Source organism: Grampus griseus (genome assembly GCF_964374135.1).
Source record: "Grampus griseus genome assembly, chromosome: 7".
NCBI lineage: Eukaryota > Metazoa > Chordata > Mammalia > Artiodactyla > Delphinidae > Grampus > Grampus griseus.
In genome coordinates, this window is record NC_139001.1 from 109,668,164 (window position 1) to 109,680,031 (window position 11,868).

Consider the following 11,868-nt stretch of genomic DNA (forward strand, 5'->3'; position numbering starts at 1 on the left):
TGACGAGAGCTTTCAGAAAAGCTTTTCTGGTTAATGTAGCTTTCTGGTGAAGTGAGGCTTTGACAACATGACATCTTTTTTAAAAAATTAATTAATTTAGTTATTTATTTTTGGCTGTGTTGGGTCTTCGTTTCTGTGCAAGGGCTTTCTCCAGTTGTGGCGAGCAGGGGCTACTCTTCATTGCGGTGCGCAGGCCTCTCACTGTCGCGGCCTCTCCCGTCGTGGAGCACAGGCTCCGAACGCGCAGGCTCAGTAGTTGTGGCTCACGGGCCCAGCTGCTCCGTGGCATGTGGGATCCTCCCAGACCAGGGCTCGAATCCGTGTCCCTTCATTGGCAGGTGGATTCTCAACCACTGCGTCACCAGGGAAGCCCCTACGACATCTTTGTTTTGAATTCTGCTTTTGCAAACGGTGCAGTGAGTCTAACGATGTTTCACAGATGATTAAAGATTTTGCAGGGCCTCCTGTTCACTGGACAGTGAGCTGCTGTCCAGGACTAGACAGAACCCTGACCAGAAGGCACAGACCAGGCTTTGAGTCTGTAACATGGCATGAGGCTGCTTTTACATGTAATCGCCCAGTATGAGTTGTTTTAAACTGCTTCTAGTTGCCTTACTACCTGCCATTTATTAGTGCCTAACTATATGCCGGCCACTTTGCACAGTTTAATACTCCCAGGTGGCTCACAGGCGGGCACCCGGTGGAGGTGGTAGCACCGCCCTGCTCCTGCCACCGAGCACACGCGGCCTGGATTACAGCTCGGGTCTGCCATCCAGGCCTGTTCTTTTTGTTTCATTGCCTGGTGCCAACCATGGAACTGACTCTCTTAAAAGATAATTCTGCAGACTTTGAGTAAGGCAGTTGGGTTTGTTTTCATAGTCTGATGCCAGTACCAGTGGGTATGCTACCAATTCCTTGCACTAATTTCTTTTTTTTTTTTTTTTGGGCTGTGCCACATGGCTTGTGGGATCTTAGTTCCTTGACCAGGAATTGAACCAGGGGCCTCGGCAGTGAAGGCGCAGAGTCCCAACTACTGGACCGCCAGGGAAGTCCCCCTTGCACTAATTTCTACAAAGCAAGCTGACTATAACAGCTAACATTTACTGGGGTATAGTGTATGTCAGACACCAATAGGCTCTTTTTAATAATTTTCTCATTCAATCTTTAAAAACATCTGTGGAATAGAAACTATTATCCACATTTTACAATTGAGAACACTGAGTCTCAAAGAAGTAAAGTTGCCCAAGGATGAAAAGATTATTTCCTCAAATGCTTCTTTAATTGAGGTATGAATGACATTTCCTTCAAATAATGATCAAGAATATTGGTGACTCAGAAACCATGTCATTTCAGAAACTGAAAGACTTTATTAAAGGAATTTTATTTTTGCCTTAGTCAGCAGCTGACATAAAACCACCTTGACTTTTAAAGGCAGCTTTGTTCTTTCCCCAGCCTTTTCGCTGGACCATGAATTCACTTGGAGCCAACAAGTGCCTCAAAGAAAAATCACCAAATTGTGAAGAAAACAGGCATATTTCCCTTCAGAAAATTCAGAGCCGCAGTGTTTAGTAATTAAAGTGTTTTCTCCGCAACTAGCCTCAGATGGAGTGAGGCCACTGTAGTGGCTCGGGAAGTGGCAGGCGCCCTCCTCCCACGTCTCCTCCATCCCAGAACACCTGCTGCTAAGCAGGAGGCCAGAGGTTTGGACCCGATGCCCCATATGAGGACACTATGAAGTGCTCACTCCTTCACATCTGGCCCAGGAAGGAAAAATCTGAATGCGGCAGTGACACAGTAAGTGCTTAAAGACCACTTACTCCAAATCTCTGCTGTGCAGCAATCCAAGGAGACAGGCACAGTACTTGTCCATCTCAAGGCTGTGTGCCCCACAGCCCTCAGCAGTTACCCTCAGGTGTAACTACTCTTCGCAGCAGCCTCTTCCCTGTCTCCTGGTTAAGCACAATGACGCCAAGGCGCTATCACCCTCTCTTTAAGAATTTCAAACAACGATACAGGTCTCGTTTAATTGCTCTTTTTGCATTTAGGTGATACTGTTTCCCATACCAGTTTTACATGTTCTAGTATAGCTTCAAAAACTATGAACACACTGAAATTAAAACATGAAATAGTAGGAATCAAAAATAACACAAGGGCCAAAGACCGTGATGTGAGGCGTCAGCAGTGTGGCTTAGATGCACATCACCCCACCTCACCCTTCCCAGAGGCAAGCTCAGGCAGCCACTGCAAGGCCTCTCCAAGGTTATGCTGGCCATCAGCGTCCAACGGTCGAGCCTGAAACAGCAACCTAAACCAAGACCAAGCACTGGGTTGTTCTATCCAAAGGACGCCCAAGTGTCTTCTGCAATAGATTTTCTGTGCAAGTCAGCCCTGGATCCTGGGCCAGCAGCGCTGTGCTGGGGATGTGATGTGTCCCCCAGCAGCAGTGGTATCTGGAGGTCAATACTGAAAGCTGCGCTTGGTCTGGATGTCATCAAGAATCTGCTGTAGCTCCTCATCTTCAAACCGCCCCTCCAGGCTACAAGAAGGAAAACAAAAAAAGTGAGTGTCGCAGCGACAGTGCTCCCCGGCCTCTTCTTTCGTGTGTGCTAATTTTCCAGCACCACTGGCCCACCACCCCTAAACGCTGACACCTTTACATTGCAACTCTTACTTCTTTCCTTTAAAAAACATTATGAAGTATTTCAAACATATAAATGGTATAGAAAATAAGCTCATTTTAAAAGTCATCCCCACCTGATTCCCTTTTTTTTTGCCACACTGTGTGGCCTGCAAGATCTTAGTTCCCCGACCAGGGATTGAACCCAGACCCCCTGCAGTAGAAGCTCGGAGTCCTAACCACTGGACCGCCAGGGAATTCCCTCTCCCCTTGATTCTTTAATAAATATGACAGACACAAATCGATGGCTCTGTGTGTGCTCCCCTATTCCAATTCCTTTTCTTCCTTCCCCAGAAGTAACCATTATCCTAAATTTGGTATTCATCATCCCTACATGTACTTTTATATTAATATTTACTATAGTATATGTAAATGTATCTACAAGCAATATGCAGTACTGGTTTTAAACTATAAGAAATGGAATCGTAGGGCTTCCCTGGTGGCGCAGTGGTTGAGAGTCCGCCTGCCGATGCAGGGGACACGGGTTTGTGCCCCGGTCTGGGAAGATCCCACATGCCGCGCAGTGGCTGGGCCCGTGAGCCATGGCCGCTGAGCCTGTGCTGCGCAACGGGAGAGGCCACAACAGCGAGAGGCCCGCGTACGGAAAAAAAAAAAAAAAAAGAAATGGCATCGTATTGTATGTATCCTTCTGCAATTTTTTCACTCAATATTCAATTTGGCATTTGTTGACATTATTCCACGTTGTCCTAGTTCACTAGTTTTTTCACTGCTATATAATAAACATTATATGATCATACAATGATTTATTTCTCCAGTCTTGACTGTTGTCCAGTTTTTGCTATCACTAACAATGCAGCAATAAACATTGGAATACATGTCTTCTTTTAAACTACGTATGCGTTGCTTTTAGGACACGTACCCAGGAATGTATTTTGGGCTCATGGGGTATATTCATCTTTAGCTTTACTGGATGTAGCCAAACTGCTCTCCAAAGTGACCACACTAATTTGGACTCCTATCATCAGTATACCAGAGTTTCAGCTGTTTCACATTTTTGCCAACAATTGGTGTGCTATAAAACCATCAATCTCATTACAAAGGCACCCATCCAACGTTGGTGATATCTATCTAGATTTTAAATGCACACAGCTTTTAGACACAGTAATTCTACTTGTAAGAATTTATCCAATACACACAGAGCTTTTCACAACCAGTCCTAACCTTGGGATCAGAGCCTTGGACTCCTCAGCAGTCTCTGGACAAAGGTTGGCTAAACAGGCCAACTCAAACTTATGAAGCTTCTTCTGGAGCAGCAAGCTGATCACAGGGAAGAAAATCAAGACAAACAAAATCAAACAATGATGAATAGGAAAAAGGGCATCAAATGTAGCTAGCAAGGAAGAGGAAAAATAAAGCACTTGCAATCTTCCCATTATGATTAGGTTTGCTGCAAAATACCACTTTCAAATCACTTCCTGTTCCTCTTCCTGGAGAACAGGAAGCTACAACGAAATCAGGCAGAGACAGTGAAAGCACACCAAGGCAAAGAATGCTTGCGATGATAACTTCTGAGAAACTGCTATGTACCTCGAGGACTATACAAGCTTTCCCCCGAGAATTTATTCTGTTGCTCTTTGCTCTTCCTACCACTGTTCTTTGCTTCCTTTGTTATTAATTTTATGTCAAACACATGATGTCAGATGTCCCCCATCTACCAGGCATCTTGACTTGAAGAAAATTCTCTTTTAAATGTATCTAAGGGCTTCCCTGGTGGCGCAGTGGTTGAGAGTCCGCCTGCCGGTGCAGGGGACACGGGTTCGTGCCCCGGTCCGGGAAGATCCCACATGCCGCGGAGAGGCTGGGCCCGTGAGCCATGGCCGCTGAGCCTGCGCGTCCGGAGCCTGTACTCCGCAACGGGAGAGGCCGCAACAGTGAGAGGCCCGCATACCGCAAAAAAAAAAAAAAAAAAAAAAAAAAAAAGTATCTAAAAAATAAACAAATACAAGCATATCTTACTTTGTACAAATCTATGTATAAACTGCATCTTATTTTAAATGTACTTCTAGTTCAAGCTGTAAAAAAGAACATCATCAATACAAATCATATCCTGGATTCTCACATATCGACTTCTTAAAACAGAGGTCGTCCATGGTAAATCTGGTTTCAGAGAGGACCTTAATTACCTGTTCAGGAATAAACATTTCCTGTCCTTACCACTTGACTACAAGCCTATTAGTTATTGTTCAAAATTGAGAAAATAAAGACAGAAAAATGAAAGTCACTACCTAAACAAAGTCAATGTTACCATATTAGTATGCCATTCCAAACGTCTTTCTATGTTTTAGAATACAAACTCACTCATTCTGTTTTGTAACTTTTCGTCACCTAATAAAGCTATTTCCATTTTGTAAAGAAAATACTGTAAACTTAGTTACACAGGCAGAGGTTCATAATGTAGTGTATGTATTATATGGAGGGATCTGTTGTAAAATGAACACATATTCATTTATAAAAAATACCAAAAAAACCCCTACAAAACCCCAACATGGGAAAATAACCTGAAATTCTACCCAGAAATAACCAGTGTTAACATTTTCATGGAGAGTCCAACCGCCCTTTCCATAATTAAAAACAAATAAACAAACAAAACAAAACAAAACCCCAAAAGGAATTATAACAAATGTTAGTCTTTAACTGGCCTTTTTTCACTCAACAATACAGAAGCTGTTTTCCATATTAGTACACACATAACTTTACCTTGAACATGGCATTGCACTGAAAGGTTGTGCCATAAATTTATATATCAAATTTCCTGCTGTTGAACATTTCTGTTGTTTCCAATTATTTATCATTCTAGACATCATTGTAAATGTATACTTCTTTGTGCACTTGATTGATTACTTTGTGCTTTAAAGATAAATTCCTGGAAGCAGAATTATTCAGTCAAAGGATACGATATAACTGGATGGCTTCTTTCTGAGAGACAGTGCCCTAAAAGGGCTTTACCAATATACACTACACTGCCACCAGCAATAAAAGATGGTGCCTGTTTCCCCTACTTCTTACACTAGGTTTCCCATTCTTTTTTTTTTTTTGGCTGCGTCAGGTCTTCGTTGCAGCACGCAGGATCTTCGTGGCAGCATCTTTCGTTGTGGCACGTGGGCTCTTCATTGCAGCATGTGGGCTTCTCTCTAGCTGTGGCATGCTGGTTTTTCTCTCTCTAGTTGTGGCGCGCAGGCTCCAGGGCGCACGGGCTCTGTAGTTTGTAGCACGTAGGCTTCTCTCTAGTTGAGGCAAATGGGCTCAGTAGTTGCGGCGTGCGGGCTCAGTAGTTGTGCCGCGCGGGCTTAGCCGCCCCGTGGCATGTGGGATCTTAGTTCCCCGACCAGGGGTCGAACCTGAGTCCCCTGCATTGGAAGGCGGATTCTTTAACACTGGACCACCAGGGAAGTCCCAGGTTTCCCATTCTTTTTAAACCTACTTAGCTATTTTAGCATTTCTTTGATTTCCTAGAAGATGAACATTATTTCATTTGAATTAGATAGTCATTTGAAGTTCTGACATAAATCAAGTCATTAGAGACTAATAAATCCTTTTTTTTTTTTTTTTTTGCAGTATGTGGGCCTCTCACTGTCGTGGCCTCTCCTGTTGCGGAGCACAGGCTCCGGACACGCAGCTTCAGTGGCCATGGCTCACGGGCCCAGCCGCTTCTCGGCATGTGGGATCCTCCCGGACAGGGGCACGAACCCGTGTCCCCCGCATCGGCAGGCGGACTCCCAACCACTGCGCCACCAGGGAAGCCCTTAAATCCATTTTTATAAACTGGGTGTCATCTCTTGATTATCTGTTAGAGCTCTTAACATTAAGGACATCAATCCTCTTCCCAGTTTATTCATACTTAGATTTTACTTATGGCACTTTATTTCAAGATATTTATGTAAATTCATTTACTTACTCAACTAAGAATCATTTACTTACTCAACTAAGTTTCTCAACTAAGAAACTAAGAAGTTTCCCCTCATTTAAAGTCCTGCTAACTACAGCCAAAACTGTATATTCACTCAAGTTATCACATAGCACTTTTATGCATCATAGTTTACATTTAAATCCTTAATTCCTTCAGTAATTATTTTGGTATAAGGTATACAGAGTTACAACTTCATTTAAAAATATTTTCCCAGTAACTTACAGTACCATCTTTGCCATACACTGGACTCATATAAAACATAATAGATTTGGATTTGTATCTGTTCCTGAATTTTCTATTCTGCCCCAATCATCTATCTATTCTCAGGCCAAAGTGTCACTATTTTCATTACTGTCACTTTTTAATGTATTTTAACAGCTTGTAGGGCAAACTCCCCTTCCTTTTTCTTTTTAAAAGTTTTTCTGGGGCTTCCCTGGTGGCGCAGTGGTTAAGAATCCGCCTGCCAATGTAGGGAACATGGGTTCAAGCCCTGGTCCGGGAGGATCCCACATGCCACGGAGCAACTACGCCTGTGAGCCATAACTACTGAGCCCGTGTTCCACAACTACTGAGCCTGCGTGCCTAGAGCCCAAGAGCCACAACTACTGAGCCCACGCGCCTAGAGCCCACACGCGGCAACAAGAGAAGCCACCGCAATGAGAAGCCCGCGCACCGCAACGAAGGGTAGCCCTTGCTCGCCACGACTAGATAAAGCCTGCGCACAGCAACAAAAACCCAACACAGTCAAAAATAAATAAATAAATATATTTATTAAAAAAAAAAAGTTTTTCTGACCATTCTTACAAATTTTAGATCTTTGGGGGGGGCATTCGTTAATTAACTTAGTATTATTTATTTTTCACAGCAGAGGATATATTTTTCTTGGCGCCACTTAGGGAGCCTGTGCTGCTCACTGGTAGGATTCAGGTGATTGGTGCCTTGCCTCAGCCACTGTATGTTTATTTATAATGATCTATTACCACCTCATCTTAATTGAATTATACGGCAAATTATGCTTTATCAGTGGAATAACAGTAACAGCAACAAAACAAATTACAGATGTTCAAGATGGTATAACAATGAATGCACTGTCATCCAAAATCCTACTTACAAAGTTCCGAGTGTATTTGAGAATATATATCAATTACCTTGAGGATTTAGGATGGCACTAAATGTATACATTAATTGGAGGAGAAATGACATTTTTACAGTATTAAGACCTCTTATTCGTGAACGTTTAAGTCCACCTTCATTTATTCAAGTCATCTTTTTGGTTCAACACTTTGCAGTTTTGTACGTAATCTTTTCCCCATGCATACACCCACACTTTTCAGAACAGGCTATACTTCATATACAGCTTTATCACTTCATTTTCTGCACACCTAAATTATGTGAACATCCTTCAATTTCATTTTCTATCATAATTTTCAATGACAATATAGTAGTCCAGGGCTTCCCTGGTGGCGCAGTGGTTGAGAGTCCGCCTGCCGGTGCAGGGGACACGGGTTCGTGCCCCGGTCCGGGAAGATCCCACATGCCACGGAGCGGCTGGGCCCGTGAGCCATGGCCGCTGAGACTGCGCGTCCGGAGCCTGTGCTCCGCAACGTGAGAGGCCACAACAGTGAGAGGCCCGCGTACCGAAAAGAACAAACAAACAAAATATATAGTAGTCCATCAAATGGATTTACCACAATTTATTTAATTACTGTTGAATATTTAGTTTTTTTTAAAACTGTGACTATTATTAATAGCTCTCTGAAGAATATTTGCATATATACATCTTTTTGTCCACTTGCTTTTCCTTAGGACAGTACTTCTCAAACATTTCACCAGAGTAGAGCAAACAAGTACCCACAACCAACTCGGGGGCATAGGCACAAATGACTTTCTGCAACTGCAAGGATTTAAGTCTCATGATTTATTTCAATAATTCAGGGACTTCCTTGGTGGTCCAATGGTTAAGACTCCGAGCTCCCAGTGCAGAGGGCACGGGTTCGATCGATCCCTGGTCGGGAAACTAATATCTCGCATGCCGCGTGGTGCAGCCAAAATAAATAATAATAAAAATAAATAAATACAACTAAAGTATTAGAAAAAAGAGATCATATATATCATTTGTTTTACTTCACAATATACTGGTATCTGTTTGCTTTAATGCAGAAATGTTTTAAACCATACCACCAAGTAACACTGATGACACCCAGTTTATAAAAATGGACTTCTCTAGCGGCTCAAATTATATCAGAACATCAAATGATTATCTAGTTCACATGAGATAATGTTCATCTTCGAAGAAATCAAAGAAATGCTAAAACAGCTCTTGTTTTCCCTGGGGCCTCCTATATACCCCAGCACCTCACTGTTTCCCAGAGCACATCCAACCAATTTGAGAAGCAATGCCTTAGGAAAAAATGCTAAAAGCCGGTCACCTTTTGAATGGTCAAGCAAAGATCCAGAAAGAATGCTCCTGATTTATATTTATTAACATAGCAAGATCTCTAGGACACATCAGGGAAATAATAAATAAGCCCACTTTATTAAAAAAAAGAAAAAAGCAAAATAAAACAATGCTGTGTGTTTATGGTGTGTATGCCAATGTATGGAACAAGCTCTGCAGGGCTAACAACAAACTTCTGACAGTAGTCACTCTGCAGGGAGGTAACTGGGATTTGGGGTACAGCAAAAGGTGGCCAAGGAGGGTTTTGACCATATAAGCTATTTCAAAATTTTGACGAAGACATTATTTTACTTACATTAATCGTACAGACGATGCCCACGGGGTGGCGGGGAGGAGCGGGGGAGGCGGCAACAGCATGCTACGTGCAGATGTCTAATAGTCTGGATTAATAAAACTTTCTTTCAGCACTCACCTACGTACACTGGCAATGGTCTCTCTGTTTTTGAAACGACTGAAACGGGCTGTGTAGTTTAAAGTTTTCATGAAGACCTCAGAAAGTTCCTGTTCATCCTCTGCACTCTCATTTTGTTGCTTTCGATGCTCCAGAAGCATATGAACTTCTGAATTTAGAAGTGTCTCAGCTGTTTCAAACTCTATTTGTGAGAAGCATAAATGTCAGCTGAAAATATTCCTCCAAAAGTCAGCTTCTAAACGTTCCTTTTGCCTTTGAGACTATCAGCAAGTCTCCGTCCCTGCAGAAATCCAGACGCTTCAATATCCCGCAACTGTACAGTATTTTTTCAGGTTTTTTTTTTTTTTTTTTGCCATGCCGCATGGCTTGTGGGATCTTAGTTCCCCGACCAGGGATTGAACTCGGGGCCCCCGGCAGTGAGAGTGCCGAGTCCTAGCCACTGGACTGCCAGGGAATTTCTAACTGTACAGCATTTAAAAAACAAATAAACAAACAAAAACCTGAATAAAAAGTACCTAGACAAAAAAAAAAAAAAAAAAGTACCTAGACAAAACCTAAATATGAAAAACTGGTTTAATTTATCATGAAATTAAGAAAACCATCTCCCTCTTAGTTATTACACCATAAAAAAGAAAACAAACATATATTTCCATTATGCCCAAAACTTCCATGAAGCTATCCTATGGAAGGGAGTATTACACCTTGAGTCTATAAAATACAATACTAGAAGCAACCTATATGTCTATCAACAGATAAATAGTACTATGGTACAACCATTAAGTACTACCTAGCCCTTTGAAAGAATAGAACAGTTCTACACAATATATCATCAAATTTTTAAAAAGCTGTATGATTTCTATAGCATAATTCTATTTTTGCAAAGAATAAAGTGTATAAGTATATATTTATAAATGAGCACAGTTTGGAAGCATAAGCACTAAACTATTTACGGTCGTTTCCTCTGGGTGAAAAGGTGTGGAATTTCATGTTTTACTGTGAATATAGTAATTTTTTTTAAAAGAAGGGTACTGTTACGGCTTCCCCCACTTATTTTGTGTTTTCCAGTACCTGTAAGATATGATACTTTAAAATCTTAAGCTTTCTACTTATTTTGGGTTTTTAAATTACAAATTAAGCACATCACATTGCAAAGAGGAAGCTCTCTGATAGCAAAACGTGCTTTACTCCCAGCCATCTGACAAAGATTCTCTCCCTGACCAAACTCCAGGCTCTTTCCTGTCGCCCTCTTCTCCCCAAGGACTCAACTTTGGTCCACAGAAACTTGACGAGGGCTTCCCTGGTGGCTCAGTGGTTAAGAATCCGACTGCCAATGCAGGGGACACGGGTTCGATCCCTGGTCTGGGAAGATCCCACATGCCGCGGAATAACTAAGCCCGTGTGCCACAGCTCTTGAGCCCACGTGCCTCAACTACTGAAGCCCGCGCGCCTAGAGCCCGTGCTCCGCAACAAGAGAAGCCAACGCAATGAGAAGCCCGCGCACCGCAACGAAGAGCAGCCCCCGCTCGCCACAGCTAGAGAAAGCCCACATGCAGCAACTTAGACCCAATGCAGCCAAAAATAAATAAAAATAAAATAAATGCATTTAAAACACTAACAAGATTTCTAATAGCTCCAGGCCGCATCCCTGGGATGACTCTAGCCCTTTACAGTGGTTGTTTATGAAAACTGAAGGCTGCCAAAATAACTGTTTGTTCCAGCCAACACTTGAAGACAGGGCCCCTGTGTCCCAGCCCAGAGCGAGGGGTGTGGGAGGGTAGGAGTTAAACGCCAGTTAACAAATCCAAAGGGGTTTCAAATGGACCAACCCCCCGCTTCCCGCTTTTCGTAATTTTTCACTTCCCCGACCCTACTGAGGCCCCGCTCACTCCGCTCCTTATTCCTTCATTCTCCCTTTAATATGCCCAGTCACCTCTACAGATCGAAGTTTAGATGAGTCCACGCTTGACTCTCTGTCCCACTGCAATAGTATATTACTGATTAAAATCTGTCCTTTCCCCTTTAGTGCCAGCTTTATCTTTGACACATCCCTCCAACACTTCACAGCTTATCGGATAAAACAAACTACTTAAACAGGAGCAAGAGGCCGCCCAGGGGCAGTGTGGAGTTGGGCGCCGACGGCTCCAGGGCTGCAGGCGTGGACTCCGGCTGGCCCGCTCCCGCGGCACCTTGCCCTGCCGGCCCGCATCCCCCTCCTCCCTGCCCTTCGCCGCTCCTGCCCAGGCCTGCGGCGACCACGCAGGACCACGGGGGCAGTCCGGCAGCCCCAGGCCGCACCTTTGGGAAAGATGAGCTGTGAGGCGTCCTCCTCTACGTCGCCTGCCCGCGGATCACTGCCACCGGCCGCCATCGCCTTGCCGCGCACAGGAGCCCAC

General features: G+C 43.4%; 1 protein-coding gene across 2 annotated transcripts; it reads right to left on the reverse strand.

The window, feature by feature from the left end:
• Nucleotides 1-2,018: 2,018 nt before the first annotated feature.
• On the reverse strand, nt 2,019-11,868 carry POLR2D (RNA polymerase II subunit D). Of its 2 annotated transcripts, XM_082658667.1 has the most exons (4): nt 11,771-11,868; nt 9,476-9,656; nt 3,860-3,955; nt 2,019-2,536 (listed from the first exon to the last, which is right to left on the reverse strand). In XM_082658667.1, the coding sequence occupies exons 1-4, from the start codon at nt 11,841-11,843 to the stop codon at nt 2,458-2,460; spliced, it is 429 nt and encodes a 142-aa protein (XP_082514793.1). In that variant the 5' UTR covers nt 11,844-11,868; the 3' UTR covers nt 2,019-2,457. The 2 variants fall into 2 exon arrangements, with proteins under 2 accessions (XP_082514793.1, XP_082514794.1); XM_082658668.1 differs by lacking the exon at nt 3,860-3,955.